Below are 25326 nucleotides of genomic sequence, written 5' to 3' on the forward strand. Positions count from 1 at the left end.
TCCACATATGTTCCTGTGTACCAATGATTATCCTAGCAGAAGCTTTCGAGAACCACAGCTCTCTTTGTCAGAGAGCTGTGGTTCTTGAAAGTTTATGCTACAATAAAGTTGGTTAGTCTTTACTGTTTTGCAACTACAGACTAACACGGCTAACTCCTCCAGATCTATTATTATCCTGCCATTTTCTGGCTGCCCCACCACTTAAGGATGCCCACATGGCATCTACCAGAGCCTGTTGCTTTTCAGTAGAGGATCCTATTTTGTGGAATGGGCTCCCTTGGGAGACTGCCATCCTTAAACATTTGCACAGTTGGAAAATAAACACGGCATTCTATTTCTATATATGACAATGGCGGCTAGGCTTTTATATGTGCAAAAATGGAAAAGTACAGTATTGTCTTCAATGCATGACTGGATTGTGAAAATGATGGAGTTAGCGGAGATGGCTAAGCTTACACCTCTGACCAGAGATAAAACATTATCTCTCTTTATGGTTAACTGGAAATCCCTAATTGACTTTCTGCACGAGACAAGAAAAAATGAACAGATAGTTTGTAGATTTGATTTCTGAGAAGATAAATTTGGGAAAAATAATTAGAAAGGGGACAGTATTGAAAAGGTAAATTTTGGAGGTACGAAAACTACAAGTATAATGTTTGTAAAGATATGATAGGTGTTGTAGAGAAAAATAGAAAATGAAATATTATTTTTCTTTGTTTTTTTCTTTAATTTTTGTTCTTTTCTTTTTTCTTTCTCTTCTTTTTAAATTTCTTTTTCTTTTCTTTCTCTGTTCTTTTTATTGGACTTTTAATCTTAGCAATAAAATAAAAAGTATTCAAGAAGTTTGCACTGTACTGCTTTATTTGCCATGGCTTTTAATGGGGTTTGTGCTGCAGGCCTTTTCTTTGGGGACAATTACTGGGGACTTATTTTATTATATATAGCTTTAGTTTAGAATTGTAAGTTGCATTGTACCACAAGGAAAAGATGGGACATTGTATCTGAATAAGCAAATAAATGCTTCAAACGCCAACAAGACCAAATAGCAGTATCCATTTATTTAATCTGCAATAATGCCACAGAAAAACACCCTGCAGTGCTTGATTTGGAACTGGAGCCAACTGGTATTGACTCTGAAACCAAAAACTACATGATAATGAATTAGCAGTAGAACAATTTTTCATTGCATTTCCAGTTAGACTTAAGAAAAGAGCATACAGAGTCATACAGAGTAACTCCTGTACTAGAGTCACAGTGCCAGAGTTGTTATGCTGCAGGACTTCAGCGTAAACATAAGGCCGCGTCCCTTCTCTCACATGACATTTGTGAGTGTTCCTATCTCACGCAAAACACACTCAAGCTGGCATTTTCTCTGATGTGGGCAAGGAAGAGTTTTTCACACAGGAGTATATTTCACATGATTGTCTCATCAAGCAAAAACGGTGTGGGGAAATCTTTGTGGCTTTTCCAAAAAGTTTCAGTCTGGTCTCATCTAGACTGTAAAGTGCTCTCCTCAATTCTGGAAGGCAGCGGCCCTCCTCTATTCTGGAAGGCAGCGGCCCTACCTGGATTGAAGGTGGACAAGATAGGTGCTTTCCTATGGACAAAGAGGAGCCAGGTGTGCTTGGGCCTTCTGAACTCTCCTAAAAGGTAAAGAGACACCTAGTGGATGATGTAACACAGTGCACCCTATATTCAAATGTGTGCAAAATCCCTTTATGGCGAAATGTAATTATATGAGGTTTTTTCACATGGAGGATTGCTGGCTTTTTGCAAGGCTCTGGTAGCATTCACCTGCAAAAGACGTGCATGTAGATAAAAGTTAATGGTTCAGGTTTCCATACAGCTCCCCGCTCTCATAGATTTGTACAGGGCTTTTTTCCTGGGAAAAGAGGTGGTGGAACTCAAGACCGCACAATGACGTCACTTTGGGTCAGCTGGAACAAGGGGGGAGTTTTTAAAGTTTAAATTGCCCTCGGTGAAAATGGTCACATGGCTGGTGGCCCCGCCCCCTGATCTCCAGACAGAGGGGAGTTTAGATTGCCCTCCACGCCGCTTGGTGGCGCGGAGGGCAATCTAAACTCCCCTCTGTCTGGAGATCAGGGGGCGGGGCCACCAGCCCATGTGACCATTTTCAAGAGGTGCCGGAACTCTGTTCCACCGCGTTCCTGCTGGAAAAAAGCCCTGGATTTGAAACTCAATGATCATTGGGACAGCTAAAATCATGTAGGATGAGAACATTATTCTCATCCCCATATTACTGGTAGGAGGGGTGATGGTTTGTCCCATCCATCTAATAAATTCAGAACAGAAATTAGTTTCTAAAGAAGGTGGAGGCACTTCCTGATTGGTATCTCTCTCAGCTGCCGCGTTACCCCAGATAGAAATATGAGCCTTCGGTTTTTAAATATATTATAAGGAGTTTCATGTTGTTTTTCATTTTTTTAAATTAAAGACTCTTCCTCAACACAGAAAACTTCTCACGTGATAACTTTCTCACCATACAATTCTCTCTCTCTCTCTCTCTCTCTCTCTCTCTCTCTCTCTCTCTCTAGTCGTGCTCATATGGCATACGGCTATTGCCTTAAGCAGAAATTAAAATGGGAAGAACCTTACTTAATGGCCTTTCTCTGATATTTAATTATTGCCCCTCTATATTTTGCCACAGAAAGAGTAACAGAATCATTTGTATCTGATAGTAATTAGGTCACCTGCAAAACCCACAATTCCCTTTCTTTAGGTAAAAGTAACTTATTTGCTACTCATTCATTAATTTAAAATATTCATAGACCTGCCTTTCTCTCATCATTTTAGGACCCAATGCAGGTAACAATGTAAATCATCATCATCATCATCATCATCAACAACAACAACATTCATTTTATATACAGCCCTTCAGGACACCTTAATGATACACTCAGAAAACTTTGCAAAGTGTGCTATTATTATCTCCACAACAATCACCCTGTGAGGTGGGTGGGGCTAGAGAGCTCCTAGAAGCTGTGACTGACCCAAGTTCACTGAGCTGGCTTCAAGCGGACGAGTGGGGAATCAAATCCGGTTCTCCATATTAGAGTCCTGCCACTCTTAACCACTACACCAAACCATAAAACACCATAAAACCATAAAAATGACACCAAAATACCAAAAACATAAAACACCGTAACAGGACAATACGGTCAGCCACAAAGGCAGCAAACAAGCCACAGAACCACTACTGAGACATAGACATATAGAACCAGTGTTGTGTAGTGGTTAGAGTTTCAGATTAGGATCTGGGAAACCTGGGTTCCAATCCACACTCTCCCTTGGAAACGTGCTGGTGACTCTGGGCCAGTCAAGCACTGTCGGCCTAGCCTGCCTTACAGGATTGCAGTGAGGGTAAAATGCAGGGGAGGAGAATGATGGAACCCACTTTGGGTCTCTACTGGAGATAAAAATGTGACATACACAAACAAGCACTCAAGCAGGCTGGTAGGAGAGTTCGTTTCTCTTCAAGGACACAAACCAGGCAGCCAGTGCGTGAGTCACCAGTCAGGGCTTCTTCGTGTGTAAGATTTTTCCTAGCAGGATGTAGACATTTGTGTCTCTGATTGGGGGGAACTACATTTAGCACAAAACAGACCTTGGGAGAAGCCTTGGTCTGGCTCCCGTGCCCTTCATTTGCACACGCTGGCCACAGAGTTCAGGCTGCCTTCCGCCCTTTGGCACCCATGGCTTTAAGCGCACTTAAGTCAGTGTAGGGCTGCGTGGCTATTAATGTCTTGTCTGCCTGCCCACGTCCATGTCAGGAATCAGCCCTCTGTGGACTGGCTCCTCCCTCCCAGCAACGAGTCAGGAAATCATGAGAGCCTCAAAGCCTGGGAACTAAAATGGAATTGTTCAGGAGCGCATTTGGATAAAGCAAATAAGGGTAATGCCTGTGGAATGTCAGACAGTCTTCATTGTGTATATTATGCAGTGTTTATTGCACTGTTCTCTAATTCTGCAGATCACTGATTGTTGTATGTAGTATCATGTCTCACTGCATTGTTTTCTGATCTTGTAAATCTTTCTTTACTTTTTTGATCATACTGATAGATCCAGGTGGGTAACCGTGTTAGCCTGTCTGTAGCAGTAGAAAAGAGCAAGAGTCCAGTAGCACCTATAAGACTGACAACATTTGTGGTAGGGTAGGAGCTTTCGTGGGCCACAGCTCACTTGGTCAGACAGCTAGAATTTGAGTCCATCTGTCCCTATATCTTGGAGAGTCCAAAGGTCTGATTCTGCATTCAGCAGCTTCATACAGGAGCAGGGCACTGTGTCCCAAAAAATTGGTTCTAGCTATATCTGAAGACATGAGCTGTGGCTCACAAAAGCTCCTACCCTACCACAAATTTTGTGAGTCTTATAGGTGCTACTGGACTCTTGCTCTTTTCTGCTGCTACATACAGACTAACACAGCTACCCATCTGGATCCAAAAATATTTAGTATGTGTCTAGTATTTCTAGACAAATTAGTGCCCAGTCGTAGTAATGAACAAATTCAATGTTATTATTATAATCCCCCACAATGCAGCTGGGGAGCTGGGCTGAAAGGAGTGGCTGACCCAAGGCCACCTGCTGAGCTCATGGCAGGAGTGGGAGTCGAACTGGCAGAGGGTTGATTCTCAGCCCAGCCACTTAGTCACTGTGCTGCAGCCGCTCTCATATAATAATAACTGTGCTTATATACTGTTCCTCTAGACAGATTATTTCTCCACTTAGAGGGTGAACAAAGTCAATGTTGTTATTATCATTGGAATAAGAGTCAGTTTGGTGTAGTGGTTAAGAGTGCAGGACTCTAATCTGGAGAACTGGGTTTGATTGAAGCCAGCTGGGTGACCTTGGGGCAGTCACAGCTCTCTCAGAGCTCTCTCAGCCCCACCCACCTCACAGGGTGTTTGTGGTTGTGGGAATAATAATAACATACGTTGTAAACCACTCTGAGTGGGTGTTAAGTTGTCCTGAAGGGCAGTATATAAATAAAATGTTGTTGTTATTTTTATTGTTGTTATAAAGCTAGGCTGAGAGGAATGGTTTTCCCAAGGCTAGTTGCAGAGCTCACGGCAGTCATGGGATTCGAACCAGCAGAGTTCTGATTCACAGCCCATTGCTTGCATTGTTCACTAAGGTCATAGATCCAGAGGAGATCCATGCATCTGACGAAGAGAACTGTGATTCTCGAAAGCTTATGCTACAATAAAATTGGTTAGTCTTAAAGGTGCTACTGGACTCTTTTTGATTGTTCGCTAATTCTGACAAAGAGAGCTGTGGTTCTCGAAAGCTGATACTACAATAAAGTTGGTGAGTCTTAAAGGTGCTACTGGACTCTTTACTATTTTGCGACTACAGACTAACACGGCTAACTCCTCTGGATCTTCACTAATTCTGTAATCCCAGTCCTTCTTCATTGTTCATTTATTTATTTTTTATTAAAAGCATTTATTATACTTAAAATGTTTATTATCTAATAATATTTGTTATTTATTTATTAGACAATCCTTGGTGGTCCTATGGCGTCTGTGTGCAGAGCGTTACGTTCTCTCATCCGCCCTGCATCCTAGCCAGAAAGGCGAGCCATAAATAAAGGAAACAAATACATTTAATTAAAATTAGAGTGGAGATTATTTAACAGCACCCGGTCACGAATAATCTCGGAGGACTGTAAAAGGCAGATAACTGGAGAGGAGAGATTTCAAAAATTCTGTAAGGAAGAATTCCAATGTGGGGTTAGCTTGGGCGACAGGCTCTTTACTCCTGAGCAATCCTTTCAGAAGGTTCCCGGCAGAAGTCGGAGAGCCTTTTGCTAGCTTATCCGTGGATTGTCCAGAGACAGACGGCCAGGTAAAGGTGCTTCCGTTTGGTGCTTGCGTCTTTGGGCACATACTAAAGCAGACGTCAAACGTTTAAAAAGAAAACCCGCATTTCCCCCCCAGAAAACGCTTCATCACGCGTGTGAACGAACCGCGGAAGTCCTCCCGTGTCCCCTGAAAATGGATTGATTTTGTCCCCCCAAAGAGGTTTAGCTTTAGGGGCAACATTTGCTTGGCGAGGGGAAGGAGAAATGAATCTAGAAAGGGTCATTTTTGCCTGGGCCCGCACCCGAACTGGATTTTGTACCGGTGGGAAGGGAAGGGTGTGTGTGTTCTGAACCCACCACCTCACCCGGACTTCCATGTACAAATACGCTGTCATGATCCAGCTTACATACGCTGCTATCCCATAATATTCAGCCCAGAGCTGCCTCCGGCGCCTTTCCTCATCTGCTCCGGGAAAAGGCCAGCCTCCTCGTTTTGTAACCCAGATTTCTTTACGGGGGGAAGGAATGTGGTTTCATGTATTTCTGTTCTCAAAGGCCGCCCAGAATCAAGGCTGGCTGGCTGGCTGCCTTCCTGTGACATTGGAGGAAGGGAGGAAGGGAGGAAGGAAGGAAGGGAGGGAGGAAGGAAGGAAGGGGAACCGTACTCTTTTTTATCTAAGAAAAGAAGCTCTCTGCAAGGCACAGCTCTCTAGACAGAACAGTCCATTCCACATTTTCGGGCTACTCTAGCGTCAAAAACATAAAATGAGCTTTCGAGGCGTCCAAGGACTTCATCAAGAGAGATATTTTAAAATAATGGGGGGCGGGGGGGGCAGCCTTCCACTGGATCTGCGCTGAGAGGGAGGCATTCCAAATATTGCTTTACACATATTTTCAAGGGCACAGTTCCCATTTCTTTTCTTCTGTTTTATTTTGCTTTGCTTTGCTTCTTCTTCCTGGCGGCCAAGGATGCACGATTTAAAATCTGTTCTTCATTTCTTGCCCTCTCCTTAAAAACAAACAAAAAACTGCCTGACCAAGAGGAGAACTCTACGCAGTGTTTTGTATCATTTTGGCTGGTCCTAATAAAAGGGGATTTTTTTTGGATTCCCCTTTGGACCAGTCCTGCCACCTGCAGCCGCTTTCTCTTCCAGAATCTGCTGGTTAAACGGGTCGGGGGAGGGAGAAATAAAGACCCCCCCCCCAATCGGAATGCATCTATTGCTGCGAGCATAAAAGAGCTGTAAGAGACCAGGATCGCTCGGGAAAAAATGTAGAGGAGGCGGAGGAAAAAGGAAACGCAACCCGAAGCACGCTGACTTAGCAGCAACGCCCACCGAGCCTCGATAGGGCTTACTCTTGAGTAGGGGTATAGCGGAGCGCAACCCTAGGAAACGCGGAGCACGTTTCAAGCGACCAAAGCACTTTACAAGCGGTCCTTGAAAGAAAGAAAGAAAGAAAGAAAGAAAGAAAGAAAGAAAGAAAGAAAGAAAGAAAGAAAGAAAGAAAGAAAGAAAGAAAGAAAGAAAGAAAGAAAGAAAGAAAGAAAGAAAGAAAGAAAGAAAGAAAGAAAGAAAGAAAGAAAGAAAGAAAGAAAGAAACCTGTGGAGTGGGCTCGAGTTTTAGCCGTCTCTATTACAAAGCCAGAGAGAGACGGATAATTATTATTACAATTGCTATTATTATTACTCTGTGTGTGGTGCCGTCAAGTCACAGCCGGCTTATGGCGACCCCTGGTGGGGTTTTCTTGGCAAAAGACTAACAGAGAGGTGGTTTGTCCTTGCCTGCCTCTGCAGCCCTGGTCTTCGTTGGAGGTCTCCTATCCAATTACTAACCAAGGCCGACCCGAGATCTGATGAGATCAGGCTCACCTGGGATACCCAGGTTATTACTACTATTATTATTTAATTCAGAAAGATACGATCGGGTATGGTGGCGTCAAATCTGAAACTAGCAGAAAACAGAACACATAGATGAAGCTTTCTGCTAGTTTCAGATTTGACGCTACCATTCCCTATCCTGTTTTCCCTGAATGCCCCACAACCGTTGATCGTATTGTATTTTTGCCCTGTGAATGCTGGAGGCTGTTCCTTATATTGTATTCACTTGCAGTTTGCAATCCTCTTTCGATCTCACTGAGAAAGGCGGACTGTAAACTAACAGCAACAACCTTATTTATAGTCCGCCTTTCTCACTGAGATTCAAGGCGAATTACACAGCAGAGTCAATAGACTCAAAGACACATCGATAAACAAAGTACTAGGGTATAATGAATACGCAGCGACCAGGGCCATCCCCAACTTTCCAGGCAGCTCCTTCTAAGCAAAAGAGCTGTGGATCGGAACCTGGCACCAGGGCCCTTCTTAACAACAACAACAACCGATTTATATACCGCACTTCAGGACAACTTAATGCCCACTCAGAGTGGTTTACAAAGTATGCCATTATTATCCCCACAACAAAACACCCTGTGAGGTGGGTGGGGCTGAGAGAGCCCTGAGAGAGCTGTGACTGACCCATAATCACCCAGCTGGCTTCAGGTGGAGGAGTGGGGAATCAAAACCGGCTCTCCTGATTAGAGTCCTGTGCTCTTAACCAACACACCATACTGGCCTTATATACAGCTTCATTTCCATGGGTCTCGCCCGGGTGAATGGCGCTCTGGATTTGGGCCCATTACTTGGTGGCAGCCACTGCGGGCTCAAGAACACGGATCAAGTTCCACCTGCAGACCTTTCCTGTTTTACCGTCAGGGATGCCCCGAAAACATCTCCTGCAGCATCCATTGATTTCAATGAGAATTGCGCAGGAGAAGCGCCCCCCTTTCAGCAGTTTTCAACTTTGTATGGGATTTCCGCCGGTTATTGAAACTTTGCCCATTTCCATTTATAGACCCAATTACATTGTTTATTGAAATGTCTTTAAAATTGACCGAACCGACTCACGCTGCGTAATCCGCCTTGAGTCGCAGTGAGAAAGGCGGACTATAAATAATGCAGACAGCAAACAAACAAACAACTATCCCGTGAAAATCAGAGGCGAGTAAAAAGCAAGGGGTGCGGTGGGCTCCCTCCCTCTCCCTCCCTCCCTTTCTCTTCCTGTGCCACACTCAGAGTTGTGCTTTTCAGTCAGGCAAACAGGAGCACGTGTGAATCCACAGATCTCCTCCGGACACAACAGTCAACAGCTTTCAAAAGCATAGATGCCATCTGAAGCAAATACACACACACACCCTCCCCGGCTGGCTGCACTGCTCCCTTCTGTTTTGAGCAAACGCTTCTTTTCGGTGGTTGCTATTTGCCCAGAATCGGAGGCGGGGCGGCTTACTTTTCTCGGACTTTTGGAAGCGGCTGGAAAACAGAGTCTGGAGGAAGGGACGTGCCCCCAGAGCCGGGCTTGATCCCAGCCAGAAAGCAGAGCCCCGAAAGAGCCACAAGTGCCTCGGGAGGCGCTTGGTATTTTTCCGAATTGTTCGTTCGTTCGTTACAAAAGTCCTTTTTGTAAAACGAAACCGATTTAGCACCAGGATGATTTTTTTGAGCTCGAGATTTTAACGAATCGGCAAAGAAAGAAAAACCCCACCTCGAAGCTGCAACCCAGGATAAGAATTTGCAGAGAAAACTGCAGACGTGACTAGCCAAGGCGCAGGCGAATTCGATCTTTTGCTGCGGGAAAATGCGCGCGCACGGAGTCGGAAGGATTTATGTGAAGCCTTTTTATTCCTAAAAATTAAAGAATAATGTATCTAGAGGGGGAAAATTTCTCCCTGCGATTAACAATATATGTTATCCGCCGTAAACCTAATCCTAAGCACATCTACTCGGAAGTAAGTCCTTCGAGTTTTCTGAAGCTTACATTTCATCCTAAGAGCAAGACGCCGGTCCAATAGACCTGGATCTCGCTGTTCGACCGCAGACAGACGGGGCTGCCTGCCTGAAACGACCAGCGGCTGGGCGGGATCCAGGCGACTGTGCCGCAAGGAGGCTTCCCCCGCGTGCCTGTTTGGTGCATAGAATAGGCTCAGGTACCCACACTCCTGCACGTCCACACCTCTATCGCAGGCACGCAGATCTGTGTCTGCACGCATTGTGTAAGGCCTGTTCCCAAGTTACAGTGAATGCGAGTACAATCCAGTACAGTGTCCACTTGATTTTTTTTTTACTGGCATTGGCCCATTTTCATGTTCCATTCAACGCGTGTGCTGCGGAAGGCGTGGTTCACAGGTCACTTTATCTTGTTACCGGTCTCCATTTCCCTTTGCGAAGTGAACCTGGGTTGGCCCTTTCTTATGCGTGCACAGATGCGTGCACATACCGGAGGCGGATGCCTTCGCTGAAACGTGGGAACAGAGCTGCCATATGCATCCATTCAGGCGATTATTTCCAACCTCCATCTCCATTCCCGATCTCTCAGTCTAGCAATCTTCTGCCACTTTGGATCTGGGTCTTAAGGCTTCCGGACCGGCGTTTAATTTGGATCACATCCGCACTGCGGCCTGAGGCTTTGGGCTCGCCAGGGAAATCCTGGGCATCTCGCGCCACAGTTCTGATGCGCTGGACCCGGCGGAAGTGCAGCCCCTTGACAGCACCTGGCGCCCAGCACGGTCGCCCGCGGAAAGGGATGGGCGACCGGGGCGCCTCTGAGCGCTGCCCGGCCCGCTAGTTGCAACCCAGCGCTTTGCCACCCCACCACCGTGGCTTCCCCGGGTGGCCCTTGGCTTGGGTGCGCTGACGCCTGGGCTGCGGGGATTATGCAGACCCTCGAGCCGCTTGGCAGGGACTGCCCTGGAAGCGCTGCGCCCTGCGCTTTGCACCAGCCAGGCCGCTTGCGACCCCACCCCGGAGATCTGGCTGAGCTGTCGGGCCCAGAGGCCGGAGGAGCTGAGAGAGCCACCCCCCCCCCGCATCTCCCGCCGGGATCCTGCGCTCCCCGGGCGCCATCTGAGCCATTCCTTTGCGAAAGGGGCGCGCCGATTGGAAAAGAGCGTCAGGAGTCTCCGCCAAACCCGCGTTCCTCTGCTGCAGCCCAAATGCCCACGAGTTGGCGGCTACGGCTTGGTCCGCTGCGGGGAGGGAGACCAGAAGGCCAGGCCGGGCCCCGGGCTAGCGCGCCGTATTCTGAGGACGGTCTGAAATCGCCCGACTCCCAAATGCAGAGAGGCAAGACTGGCCCAGCGGCAGGTCCCGAGATTCCAGATTTTGCTGGAATAAAATCAGCTCCGAGATTTCAAATGATTTCTTTGCAAAATGATTTCAAATGATTTCAAATGATTTCTTTGCAAAATGATTTCAAATGATTTCAAATGATTTCTTTGCAAAATGATTTCAAATGATTTCAAATGATTTCTTTGCAAAATGATTTCAAATGATTGCTTTGCAAAAACGTGAAATGGGGGGGGGCTCCTCCCACTCCAATGCGACCGATTTCTCCGCCAGCTAGGAAGGAAAACGCTGTTCTGACCGCACCCCCCCCCCAGGTCTCCTTCCCCAAACAGCCTCATTCTTTGATCAGCTAAATAGAAAAACAGAAGGGAGATCTCCCCCCCCCATTCCAGAGGGGGAAGCCACCCGGCCTTTCCCCGGGACAATTCTCAGGCATCCCACCAGAGAACTCCCTCCTGGATCGGGGCTACGGAGGGCCCTCCCCCAGCGGCTTCAGGAAATGGACAATCCAGAGCTGGGGCATTTTTGCTTTGCTCGTCGGTAGACCCTACCGAGCCCGCTGTGTTAAACTGAGAAGGAAGCGGTTTCTACAATAGCCATCGCCGCCCCAGGGGGCAGGAAAGGCCCCGGATGCGAAGGGGTCCGGACCGCTCCCAAATGCCCCAGCCAGCACCCTCGCCTCGGCCCTGGTTCGCGCTTGGTTTCTGGACTCTTTTGAGATCCGAACCAGACTTACACGTGCATCGAAAAGCCTCCCCCAACCCTGTAAGATCTGCTGGCCAGTTAAACGGGCACGAGAAGATCTCCTACTCGAGCTTCATCGAGATGGACGGGCATTTCTGGGAGGCTCGCGTGAGAGCCCTTCCTGTCAGATCGGTCCTGGTTTTTTTTAGGAGAAAATGCGGCCGGGCTGGCTGCTGGACAGATCTTTCCCCTTTTGGATACATAAATGACCCCGGCCTTCTTAATTTTTCGCTGTAAAGCGACCTCGAGCTACGGGGGAAAGGGTGGGGGAAGAGGAAAAAAAATGTGACCCGGATTATTTCCAGAAGGAAATTCTTGCCCGGATTTCTGAAATGAAGATCGAGGTAGATCTAGCGAGCCCAACGTTTACGCAGACTTGGAGGGATATTTAAAGCTTAACGTACATTATCTATCTCTTGGTGATTTAGGCACTGAGGATCTAATTTCCTTGCAAGTATATTTTGCAAATAATTTCTACTAACACCTCCGTTATTTCTGTGTAAATCTGTCGCAGGTGAAACGATCTCGAGCCGGGGACTGAAGAAGGCGCCCTAGCCTTGACACCGAGCCCTGCAGGCGCACCGAAACTTCCCATTTATGGTACCTATAGGCCCAAGGGCTTGAGGTCTGGCTTGCATCGTAGCCCGTGGGCAGGATTTTGGCATCTCCTGACTCGCCCCATCCCCGCCGCTTTTTGCCTCCGTCTCATTCCAGCTCGGGGCCTTTTTCCTTAAAACGAAGAGAAGGGGATTCTGGAAAGAGGCGGCGGAAAGGGCCCCGAAAGCGAGAGAGGCCGAGGAAACGCTCCGGAAAATTCCGGGCGAGCTTTTTGCAGGACAAAGAGAGCGGCGGAGGACGGGCTGGTGGCTCTACCCGCGCGCTAGTCGCCTAGTTATTTCGGGAGATCCGTCTGCAAAACTGACTCGCCCTGAAGGCCTCAGGGACGATCCGGGGCGAAGGTTTCCCGCAAAGCCCCTGCAAAGGAGCTTGAGTCGCGGGTCCCTTCGTGCCCGTTTACTCGGACGCAAAGGAAGCAAACTCCAATGGAAAGCCGGGGGAGTCCAGCGCCTGTGGCTCTCGGCCCGGCCGCTTGGCTTAAGGTCAGTCCGCCCCCGCTCCGGTGGCGGGGTGTGTGGCTACACTGGGTTACTACGTCTGAAGTCAAAGAACAGGTATTACGCGAAAGAACAGATTGTCCGCTCCCAAAGAAGAGATGGATAGAGAAGAAGCCTTTAGAGAAAAAATACTTTAGAAACCATCCCCTAAGGAAGAGCTTTAGGGAAAAAGGAAAGCCAGATTCGGGCCCAGCAGCGCCTTAAAGACCTGCCAAGAAACCCGCCATTGTGCACAAATCCGGCCTTCGAGTTATCCGGCCGGGTTGTTCTTCTTGACCCAGCCTAAGGAACGTCACGTGTGTTGTTGGGGACGATTCAGCCACTCTGTGCTTCGACAGGAGAGATTTGGGCCCGGGTTGAATTCTTGCCTGAGATCGGTTGGATTGAAGGATGGGGGTCTGGCCTGGAGCCGCTCCGTCCTGCTTTTCTCTCCTATTCCACTGTGGGTTCGAGTCCGCTGTGACCTTAGTAATAACATGCAATGGCAGACAGCCCCCCCCCATCAGTGCTATTAATCATGTTTCTCTCTCCCCCCAATATCCTACTTCCATGTAAATCTTGGGGACACATTAAAGACCCCTCTGGCTGAGGCAGGTTGCTCTCAAGGTACCCGCAGCATCGCCAAAACGCAGCTTTCCAATAAATCCAGAAACGTCTGTTGCACACATTGACACGGAGGTTGAAGGACCTGCAGCGGCCCCCAGAAGACTTCCGTCGGAGATCTGCCCCACCCCAGTCCCCACCCCCAGCCAACCCACACAGGCCTGGCGGCTGCTTCCCCCCACGTTGCCCGGTGGATCGCAGCGAAGAGTTCTCTGTCCTCACCCGCGCGCTGTCTGAAAAAAGCAACCACGGCCAGGTAGGCCGAAGTTGCTCCCCTCTCTTGCCTCGACCTCTCCAGCCTCCATTCGGGACGACCTGGCGGAGGAGCAGGATCGGAGAAGGGGGCTTGCCTCTCTCCTCGATGAGGCTTCACACGTTTATCGCGGGCGACCCCGAAGGAGTCCTCACAGTCCGAGAAATTTCCAGAAGGCCGACAAGGACGATAATCTCGGTGCCAAAAGTAGAGCAGGGCGGCCCGGGCATCTCCTCCAAGGGCAGCGATCCGCGGGAGGGCAGGGCGCTTGGCGGCAGCCTCCAGGCCTGACTCGGGCGCCCACTTCTCTCTCCTCGGTCGAAAGCAAAGGAAGGCGCGGAGGGCCCAGCGCGGCCTGGCTCAGGCCTTCGGCTGGCTCGGTTAAAGCTAAGCAGGCGTTGCATTCATCCCAAACCGGAGAATGGAGAAGATCCCCGCCGAAGCTTACTCGCGAGTAAATGTGCCCACCGCAGAGATGCAAAGGGGGGGGTGCATTTCGCCGTCGCCGGGCCTTAGCGAGGTGGAAACGCGCTTGCTGTGCGCGGCTGCTCTTTGTTCGGGAGGGGAGAGAAGGCGGAATGCCCGGACACATCCTTGCACAGAGGAGGAAAGAGGCCCTCGGTCTGTCTGTCTAGCTACAGGCCGGCTCGCCCCGTCGGCCTGAAGGGTGCAGGGCACGGAGGAGGGAGGGGTTTTAAAATCCACCAAACCAAATAAAAAAAAACAACCCCACACCGCACAAAATGCCGGGCCTCGCCGGGGAATAGTTTTTAAATCGAAAGGTCTCTACGCCGCGCAAGATCCAAGAGAAGCGGGCTGGGCGTTCTCTCTCTGTTGGAAAACATGGGAGGTTCTCTGCATAAACATGGCAAACAGAGAAATGAAAGCCGCAGCACTGAAAGGGCTGCACAGAAGTAAGTCCCATAATATTCAATGGGACTCACTCCCAGAAAAGTGTAACGGTAGTTCCTTGTTCACATTCGTGCTGGCAATTCTTTCTTTCTTTCTTTCTTTCTTTCTTTCTTTCTTTCTTTCTTTCTTTCTTTCTTTCTTTCTTTCTTTCTTTCTTTCTTTCTTTCTTTCTTTCTTTCTTTCCCTCCTTTGTGTTCCTCTTGCCACCCATAATTTCCGCCTCGACACAACCGCGCTCCCACGATCGAGGAGCGATCCGAGGTCCAGGAAGGTTCCCTCCAGCTCTAGCAAAATATTTATTTGCAACAAGAATCGCTTGAAATATTTTAAATTTCTGCAGGGGAGACTGAAAACCAGGCGCGCTTGTGGGTGGGGAAGGGCCTGGTTTTGAAAAACCGAATCTCCCCCTCCGCCACTTAAACAATACAAGCCAAAGGCCGGACGCAAATTCCCGGGCCTGGCCCAACGCGCCGGGCGCTTTCGACACCTCTGCGTTGGGGAGGGAAATTGCGACTTCTTGGGCTCGCCAGGCCTCGAGGCGCCTTCTTCTCCTCCTTGGAAAAGGCAGAAGAGAATCGGGATCCTACATTTGTCGCCGGACGGAATCGGCCTGGAGGCGGCCGAAGGAAAGGCCACGGCGGCGGCAGCCTCGGAGACAAGCCGCCCCAACAAGGCCCGGCCTGGGCAAATGCGCCTCGCGGTCACCACGAATTCGGAGCCCGGCCTGGGCTCCCGAGAGTCCCGACAGGAGCGCAGGGCTTCCGACAACCCTAACCGCCAATCTGGAACTTCAAGCCTCGCTAACCGGCCGACTGCTCGAGGGACAGAGACGGAGAAAACAGTCGGATCTTAGCGAAATCTGGAAAATGCACCCGGAGGCGGCCGGGCGAGCTTGGCAAAACTAAAAAGGCGCGTTGCTCCTCGTAGCCCATACCGAATTTCTGTAAAATTAGACTGGAAGCAGACTGGGAGGCCCCGATTATGAGACAGGAAAATTTGCAAATCGAGAGAAACCAAAAAAACGCATGAATAGCCAGGAGACAGAAGGGCGATTGCGTAAAAATACCCTCAACACACCTCTAGCCCGGCAGCAAAAGTAATCCGCACAAACAAATAACCTGCAGGCAGACCCACACCCTCTGCTTGACTGCCAGGCCAGGCTAGGTTCGGTTTACTTTGGATCGCTAACTCCTTCCTCCTGGAGACTATACATTCCCAGGTCTGGGTCTTTGGGCCAACAGTCTCAACATTCATCTCCAAAGCCGGGTGGACTTATTTACTCGTGCGTTTATTTTCAAGTGGGCTCCTCCTCCCCCTCTTCCTAGGCTGGCTGCAGCGAGATTTGGGCTTCGACCTGGGGAGGGCCGAGGCTCCTGCTCCGACCTACAGCCGGGCCCAGCCAGGCGCTGCCTTCCCCTTGCAAGGAGAAAGGCTAGCCAGGCGAGCGCGTGGGGGGAAGAGGGAGAGGGGGAAATCGCTTTTCGCTTGCTGATGCTGCAGTGACGCCGTTTCCCTGCGACAACTGTGGGCAAGCCGAAGCGGCCACCTGGAACTCTTGCCAGCCACCCTTCCCCACGCGCCCCTGCCCGAAAAGGCACCTCTGGCGGCGGCTTCCAAGAGGACTCGCCCGCTCCCCCAAAGCAGCCTCCTGGGCCTGGAGGTGCAAGGGCGAAGACCACCTCCCTCCCCGGCCTCGGATCTTCCTGCTGCTGGCAGGATTCTAGCCTCCCCCTCCAGAGAAACCCCGCTCTGAAATAGGCGACCCCCCCTCCAGTGTACCCCAAAAACAGCAGCCGGCAAACCCGCGACAGTCCTTGGCCGACCCGTCCTTGGTCTGACCTGATGGGAAAGGGGGAACGAATTTGCACTTCGGCTAGTTAGCAAGGCTGCGATGGGGGTGGGGGGCTTGGAAGAAGTGGGGCCGCTAGAGGCCCCTATGGGAAGGCAGCCGCAGCCCGAGACGCGATCCGGGAAGAGAAATCCACCTGGGGTGCCTAGGAGAGAGTCAGGCTGAGAGAGGGGAGACGGGCTGGGGAGGGCGTGGGGTGCACGGAGTCCCTCCCGGTTGGGGCATCTTGGATGCAGGAAAGCCGGATGCAGCCGTCAACAGGCTGGTCTCTGGGGCAGAGGAGCAGCTGGAGGGCCCAAGTCTTTGGAGAAGGGGCTGGACCTCAGAAGGGGGGGGATGCAATTTCCACGTGTAGAAACGACCTTTCTTCGGGGGAAGGAAGGGCAGGCTTTGGCGGGGTCCAGGGGCAAGGGCGCTCTCGGTTCTGGGGAGCCCCTCTGGGCTCTTACCTCGCACCAGGATCCGGCGGCAGTAATCCGCCTCGCCTCCCGCTGCTTGGCTGTCGGTCTCCGGGGCGCACTCCTTGGAGGAGCCGGGGCTGGAAGCCGAGGTCCCGGCCGGCAGCTCCTTGAGTCCTGCTCCTCCGGCCGGCCCGGCTCGCAGCTTGGCACTCTCCTTCTCCCGGGCTCGCTCCAGGGGGGCTCCGGAGTCGCCCAGGAGGAGGGCTCGCCTGCCGGCCTCGCTCCCCCCATCGCTCATGCCTGGGAGCGCCCCAGCGGGCTGGAACATCCACCGGCTCCCCCCCACCTTTCCTCTCTCGGCTCCGCTCTGACGCCCCCCCCCCTCCAAGTGGGGTCAGCAATCGCAGACCGGCTGCCCAAAGCCCAGCGAGGGGACCCGGACGAACCCCATGGTGGGAGGCGAACCTCCGGCTCCGTCCCCCCCCCCCAGGAGCTGCCCAGAGACTCTCCTGTGTTTCGCAAAGCCCCCTCCCCGAAAGAGGGTTTCTTCTCGACGGGCCCCTCTTCAGGAGGGCGATGGAGCAGCCCCGGAGTTCACCACTCGCCCCGCCCGGCTCCAGGCGCCCGCTCGCCGCCCAGCCCCATCTACCTGCCTAGCTCCCCGCGGCCACCTGGGCAGAACTTGGCCGGTCCGGCCTGCCTGTCTTCCGGGGCCGCTCGGCCATGCCCGGCCATCCCCCCCGCTGCGCCTCTGGCTCGCTCGCTCTCGCTCTCCCTCCGTCTCCCTCTGATGAGCAAAGGCGGAGAGAAGACCGGAGCGGCGCTGAGCCGAGCCGAGCGCAGCCCAGCCCAGCCAGCCCGCCCTCCGCCCGCCCGCCCGCCCTTCGCCTGGGCCCTCCCCTCCCTGCCTTCAGGTTGGGCTCTGCGCGGATGGGAGACGGACTCGGGCTCTTGGGCAACCTGGATGGGCAGGGAGGGGGGAGGAGAGAGGCAGCCGGGGCCAAAGAGGAGGAGGAAGAGGAGGAGGGGGGGGGCTGGTCCAGACAGGTCATAGTTTCTCTCCGCCTCTCCGGCCACCCTCTTTTCCCACCCTCAAATCCTGATTTTTGTGTGTGTGTGATTTTGCTTCCCCCACCCCCTTATAACCCGCTCTTGCGGGTGGGGCGAGATCAAGAGAGCTCTGGCTACGGAGAGAACCCTGGAAGTAAAGAAGCAATTTTCCAGGGACTGGCGGCCACACACGCAATTTCCTGCTCAGGAGTCCCTTGCCATTCATTGGCAAACAAAGAATCGCCACTTCGCTGCACACGCCGTTCTCTCCCCGCCGCCCCCCCCCCAACTCCACAGGGAAACTCCCTCGGTTGACGCTTGGAATGGGAGCTGCCCCCGGTGCAAGCAAACAAGCAATAACGGAGGATGGTGATGATGGTGGTGGTGACGGTGAGCCCGGCGGTGCGTTGGGCCGTCTTTGGGCTGGACTGAAACGTGACTTTGGAGAAACAAACACTCACTTAGCCCGAGTGGGGAAGTCCTGCTTTGGCCTGTGCAGGCCTCTGTCGGTGCCCGGAGGGTCCTGGGCCCGCAAGCAGGCGGCCGGCGCAGGTGACCAGGCCAGAGGGCGCCTCGGGCTCCGAGCAGCCAGCCCGCCAGTCCCTGCCCCGGCAACATTTCCTTCGGGGGAAAGGAGGAAGGGGCCTTTGGCGCTCCAGAGCTCGTCGCCTGGAAATCTAGTTGGGTCTCTAAGGCGCAGCTGGACTCCCGCCTTCCTCTTCGAGGTGGCAGGGAACTAGTCGGGGCTTTGGGGACTTCGAAGGGATCTGGTTTCAAAGGAGGGGTGCCGGGTGGGCTTGCGTGCCTGCAGAGAGACCCCCCCCTGCCCTCTCCCCGCATCGCCAGACATGCTCCCCTTTTCTTTCTGCCTTTCCTTTCCTTTTCGGATCCAGCTCTGGGCACGGTGTTTGCAGATCCATCGAAGGGGACCCTTGGATAATAGCTGGTGTCGCCCGACGCTGGGAATGCACTTTTTCCCTTCCCACGTTGCCTTCAGCTCTATGTGATTTATTGAGAGCGGTAGCTGAGAATAGGAACGGGGGAAATCAGATTTTAAAAATAAACTTACGCCTTCACAGCACCGGGGCTTGTTTTACACCGAAGAGGGAAACGGTCTGGTTGCATTGATCGTGCGCAGAGGAGGAAGGGCCCTGGGTCCTCTTTTCTCTTTCTTTTTTATTTAAAAAAACCACAGAAAACTAGGACTGCTTTGATAGAAATCAGAGGTAATTATTATCTTCGTTGGACCAAACCACGCGAAGTTTGGACTCAGTAGACGGCACCAGTTGCCCTGACTCGGAACCACCATTGATTCCAACGAGACGGACTTTAGCTGGATCTTGTCCTTCCGCTTGGGGGGTGGGGGGAGTCCAGCCCAACCGAGGCTAGTTGCCCCCTTGAGACCGCGGCCGGTGCCATACCTGACCGGGAGGTGTTTTTGTTTTGCCCAGGAAATAAAAGCTGAGAAGGAATGCAGGGAAAATTCGCCCCTGATTCTTGGCCTGTCCAGCCAGCAAAAGCGTCAAAGCAGAAGCGCTTGAGGGGGGGGGGAGGAATTGCTCACTGGAGGAGTCCTTGGGAGACTGCGGGCATTTCCCTTGCTCTGAGCGGCGGCGGCCCCGGTGAAGTTTAGAAAGCCAGGGAAGTGCTTCTGGGGGCACTTGAAGGGCACTGCGGAGGAGGCCAAGTGGGGCACGTGTGAAGTCGCCCCTCGAGCCGGGGTTGAGAAAAAGAGTTCAGCAGGTTTTAAACTCTCCGCCCGAATTCACAGGCGTTCTCCTGACCTCCGGCTTTCCTCTGGGGTGGGAGCTGAAAACCAGAGCGAGGAGTTTCTGGTCCCACTTACAGAGGGCCCGGTGCGGGGAGGATTCTCCGGAGCCCGCTGCAGCTTGTTCCAGTGGGCCTGGCGCCGGAGAACCTTCCGCCGGATCGGGTCCAGAGCCTTTTAATTGCTGAAGGAGAACCCAAACATGCGTCTCTCCCCGCGCCTCCAATTTGGGCGCCTGCGCTTCTGTTTCTCTCTCTCTGGGTGCCTTTTACTTGACCCAAACTGAAAGAAGCCGAGGAGGTCGGAACTAGCGGACGGGTGAGGATTGGCCCGGTCCGGGCTCTCGGGCGGAGGAAGTCTACCTTCTCTCAGCCTCCCAGCAGAGAGAGAAACGGAGCAACATGGGTCAGAGAGCCGTTTTTAGGAGGGGCTCGGTCTGCAGAAAAAGAAAAGCCCCCGCCCGCCTCTTTCCTTCTCTAGTCGCTTCGAGCGCAGGCGTGCATGTTTCCCCACTAAATAACAACACCCTTCTCTAGTTGTTTGGAGTCAAAGCGCCAAACCTTTACGCCTTACAGGAAGTCAGGGCAAGCAGCAGCGAAACCGTAAAGTAAAATCCAGAAATTGGGTTAGGCAGGAATCAGGTTGCATCACACGTGCAGACACACCGGGACGCTTTCTTTTACAGAATCGCTCCGAAAACTCCCGGGGCGATCGCTGTAGACAGACGCTCCCCTTTCCTTGCTGGAGGTTAAAATTTGATCCGTTACAATTTCGGTCAGTCGCACTAACCTCAGGAGCACTGACCTAAATCCGGAGTGACTACCAATTCCAATTGAGTGTGCGCGGCCAGGGCCGAGCGGGTGCCACCTTTCACAACTCGTTCGTCACAACCCTTCTGCTTTCTGCCAATGTGCCCAACACACAAACAGGCGGATACCTCGCCCCCCTCGCCCTACCCACCGGGCCGGTCGCTGCCTTTTGCTTCCAAACCCGAAAGGGTGAATCTTATTCCGAGCCCTTCGAAGTCTTCCCAAAGAACCGGCATGATCCCTCTCCGCAGACCCGACCAGCCGCGCCCGAGTCTTGATTTCAATGGCAGAGCGGATTTCTTCCGAACAAATTACTGAAGCTCAGGCGCTGCTTTTAGGGGGCCAGCCGCGTTGGGCTAGAGTAGAACAGCAGGACTGGAGTCCAGAGGCGCCCGAGAGACCGACCAGGTTTTCTGCGTGTGCGCTTTCAGAATTGCTCCGGCGTTGGAAGACGTTAAACTGATGCTGGATCCCGCCCTGGGGGGTGGGAGGACGACTGTTAAAAGGCTTTTATTGAAAACTATTTGGGAACCAGAATTTCCAAAATTTCAAGAAAGAAAGGAAGAAAGGAAGAAAGGAAGAAAGGAAGAAAGGAAGAGGGACCTGCTTTTCTGGCTGTTTTATTTAGTCGGCAGAAGAGTTGTTCTGTTAGGAACAACGCGGTCCCTACAGCTCAGCACGGAAGGGCCTGGAATTTCCTGGGATACTTCCTCCTCCTCCTCCTCCTCCTCCTCCTCCTCCTCAGGAAATGCTGCCAGGTCGTAGAAAAACGGGGCTCTTGTTCTAGGATGCCCTTTGGAAGTTCGCATCCCCGGAACTCCTTCCCCGGCGAATTCGCAGGCAGGTTTCCAATCTCCAGCAGAGACGGATTTCTCCCCACGGTTGCGACAGATTATTTCCTATGCCCTGCTGCTGCCAGGATCCGGACAGACCAGAGCCCTTCGTGATGCCCACAGAGAGCAACCCGATCTCTTGGGGGGCCCGGCCAAGCCGGCCCAGGACCTTGGGTCTGTTGGTTCCGGTCTGAAAGCATGTGCCACCCAATCCCTTTGCCTGGGCAGTGCCCAGCGGGAGGTTCCTTGGGCCAGGAAAAAGGAGCCCTCGAGCATCTCTCTGCTATTGCTAAATGACATTTCTTGTACTGGTGTCTGAATGGCCTCACACGGGTCGCTGACACTCACGCACGCACACAAACTTTTTTTGTATTCTGCTTTCGAGGTTTTGTGTTGTGGCCAATAAAGACCCTTCCCTGCCCCAGCCATGCTCAGTTCTGTGGGTCCCTCCTTTTGCGAATTTGGTGACCCGGAAATCCGGAGGGCTGCAGGTGTTTTCAGGAGGGCAGTTCGCGCCTGTGCCCCTGGTTTCGGCACCTGGTATAAATATGCCGAAGAAAGCTGTAGGGTGCCCGGTCATGGCCCACCAGGCGCACTCGGGCAAGGACAGCCTTATTTCTCCTTCCAACCAATCCTGGCAAAGTTCTGAGCAAGCTTTGGAGTTCTCCAGAGCTCTTCACCGGCTGGATGTTCAGCACAAAAAAAGAGCGGGCGGGGAGGAGAGACAAAAATTTCTGGGCCTGATAGAAGACGGAATTTCCTGCCAACATCTATTCCTCCCTCGTCCCTTTTTCTTTCAATTGTACATCCAGCCAGACCACCAGTTCTGGGGAACGTCCTGACTTGCTGTTGATTATATTGTATTTTCACTTGCACTGGGTAATTCACTCTGGATTTCAGTGAAAAGGCAACAACAACAACAACAACAACAACAACAACAACAACAACAACAACAACAACAACAACAACAACAACAACAACAACAACAGATGGGCTTCCTAATAAGAAGGTATGGGGCTGCTGGCGCCTGCACGGGCAGAAGTATTGTCGGAGAGGACGCCAACTCCAGAGCATCTTCCAAAGCGATTTCCCGACATTTCTGGCTGCGCAAACATTTGGTGGCGAGGAAGAAATTCCCAGAAGTTCCCCACGACCCAGATGCATAGTTTGTCTGCGTTTATTTGGAAAGAAATCACATCTCGCTTTAGAGTCCCCGCATCCAGCAACCGGCGCAAACTAAATTCGGGTGGAAACAAAAAAACAGCCCCGGGACCCCACAAGCGCGCTCAGACCCGCGGGAGGCAGGTTGCTTTCTCGGGCTGCGGCTCCGGGGAGGGAAGCCGTTCGGCCCTTCTCAACAGTCAGGTTTGCAAAATATTGCAGGTCGCTCTCCGAAGCAATAAGGCGTGCCTCGCCTCGGAGCGCCTCTGGCTAGGCCTGGGCCTTCCAGGGAATAAGGCGCAGCATTTCCCTAAGAGCAGGCTGGCGCCTCTGCCTTGCGCCTCTGCTCTCGGGAGCAGGTCCGGAGCTGCAAAGGAGGGCGAAAGCCAGGCCGCGTTTGCCTTGTCGACAGGTGGGCTTGCGGAAAACACCGACCTCCGCCTGGGAAGCCGACCCGCTGGAGCTGGGCCTGGACTCGGTTTTGCGACCGGCAAACAAAGCCCGTGTCGTGTCTTTGGTTGGGGGCAAAGGAAAGGACTCCAAACAGAGCGATCCAAAGCAGAGTTTCTCCTGTCTAAGCCTTTGATGTCAAAGGACCGGCTGGAGTAACTCTGTTCAGGATTGCCCTGTTTGTCTCTCCTTTTGCGTGAGCCCAGACGCGTTTCCAGGCCCGGGCAGGCCCGTGAATGCCCAGCAGGTCGGTGGTGGAGCACATCTGGGGTTTGGGGGCGCGGAGGTGGACTCTGAGTCCTCTCCGGGCATCCCGCAGGGCCAAGAAGGCCTTCAGACTTCGCACAGGCGCTGCCAGTCCCAAGAGACGGCTGGAGTGGGCCATAGCCGGACTCCAGAAAGAGATCTCCGTCTTCCCCGCTCCTTCTTGGCCTCCCAGGGTCGAATCCTCCCTTTCCCGGAGGAAGGAGCGAAGGAGGAAGGGAGAGAAGGGCTCGTCTGGCTGCCGCCTTCGCTCTCCCTCGCCGGCCATTCCTGCTTCCAGCTGCAAGATACAATGAGCCGGTGGATGGCGACGCGGAGGCCCGAAGCTGCTCGGAGGCCGCTCGCTCAGTTCCCAGCGCCGGAGCGCCCTGGCCAGGCAGAGCTCCGGGCCTCGCCGAGACAGGTGAGAGCTCGGCGGAGCTCGCCCTTCTTCCGGGGCGCCCCGAATGCCAGCGGGAAGCGCAGCACGGCTCTGGTTCAGCGGACACGACCCGGAGGGCGGAATGTTTCGGAAGCGGCTTCCGGGACCCCCTTAGCAGACGGTGGCGGGATGCGAAATCTTTACCCGCCAGCGTCCTGAAGACCGGAGGAAACAATTGGCCGAGCGATGTTTCATTTAGGCTGAAAATTAGGAAGGGCAAAGCATGCGCGCGCCTGGGGAAACAAGAGGGTGACGCGCGCCGAAATCCATCCATCCGAAACATGTATCCGTGTCTTTCTATCTTGCGGGAACTCAGGGAGACTTAACCATATAAATAAAATATCAGTCATAAAACCAATAAAACCCAGCTTAAAAACACAGCTTAGGACTGCCAATAAACATAAAAATAAAATAAAAAAGCAGTTCTAAATAAATAAATACAAATTCTTGAGCTGCCTCCTGAAGATTTGCAGGGGGGGGGGGGCGTGTTCCATAGTCTTGGACCTGTCGGCGAAAATGTATTAATATCATGTGCGTGCGTGTCTGTCTGTCTGTCTGTCTGTCTGTCTGTCTGTCTGTCTGTCTGTCTGTCTGTCTGTCTGTCTGTCTGAGAGATTCAGTCTGAACCGAGTAAGAACATGGATTCCGGATTTCAGGAGTTCGGTTATATCTACCGTGTTGAATAATCGAAACAGTCGAGGTATGAAAATCTTTCCGCTTCCGAAAGCCAGGCGGGAAGACCAGAGAGGGAAAATGCTGGGCGAATATCCAGGAAGAACTGATTTTTAAAACTACTCTGGCCGTCAGCGATGGCCTTGCTTCGCTGGCATTCTCTTCCGGAGGGCTTGTGCCCCCCCCCCATCGGCAGGACTGAGACTGGGAAGGGGCTTCTGCTAAGCCCTTGCGATAGGGCTGGCGGCCCAGGAAAGGGGACAGGCCACTGGCCAACCGAGGCTTGTGAAGTCCGAACTTGGCAGCCAAACGGGGGCTCGCCGGAGGCTTGCTTGAGCATCTCCAGAGGGGCGCAGCCAAGGGCAGGGTCCTTCGGGAAGGTCTCCGGCGCAAGGGCGCCCTTGCGCAGCTGCCATTCCCTTCAAAGCAGCCCTGTGCCCTCCGTTTAATGGGCCGAGTTTTGAGAAAAAGAAGCGCGGGTAGAAGGCAGAAGTGCGCGCTCCCGAGGGCCTCTCCAGGCTGCAGGGAAATATTCAATTTGTAGCAGAGTAGCAGAATAGCACATTGGACATGACGAGAACACACATTCCCAGAGTTCAGCTCTATAAAAATAGTTCACTACATAAAGGATTTTTTTTAAAAAAGGGTTACATTTGGAATAAAACAAGAAATGGCTAACTGGCGACATCTTGGCTAGCTTGTAAACTAAGCAGAGACTGGAACTAGACTGTGACATCTTAGAGAGAGGAACTAGACTGAACAAAGAGCAATGAACTTCAGTATACTTTTCTACTTAATTGCCCCCCCTCCATAAACTGGTTGCCCAATAGAGACTCCTAATTCTAGTTCACTAAGCGTAGAGAATCCCATTTCTGTAGCGGAAAACTCACTCTAAGTGCAAAAGTGCAAAAACTAAGTAACACAAGCAACAGTTTAACTCTTTCACGACGGAACGTAAACACCAGCTCATTCCCGGCACAGGAGCGCCCGGCCGTTCATTCTGGGCCGACGTCTGTTGCCCCCAGGGCAGGAGGAAGC

At 52.2% G+C, this 25326-nt stretch overlaps 1 protein-coding gene across 1 annotated transcript in view; it reads right to left on the minus strand.

Annotated features, from left to right (window-relative positions):
- Window positions 1-17158, minus strand: part of VAX2 (ventral anterior homeobox 2) — a 37885-nt gene extending 20727 nt beyond the window's left edge. Inside the window, exon 1 of the mRNA XM_054990681.1 lies at window positions 16909-17158. Coding sequence (XP_054846656.1) covers window positions 16909-17158 — 250 coding nt within the window. The remainder of the gene's footprint in view (window positions 1-16908) is intronic.
- Between the last annotated feature and the right edge of the window lie 8168 nt (window positions 17159-25326).

This window comes from Eublepharis macularius, chromosome 10, assembly GCF_028583425.1.
Source record: "Eublepharis macularius isolate TG4126 chromosome 10, MPM_Emac_v1.0, whole genome shotgun sequence".
Taxonomy (NCBI): domain Eukaryota; kingdom Metazoa; phylum Chordata; class Lepidosauria; order Squamata; family Eublepharidae; genus Eublepharis; species Eublepharis macularius.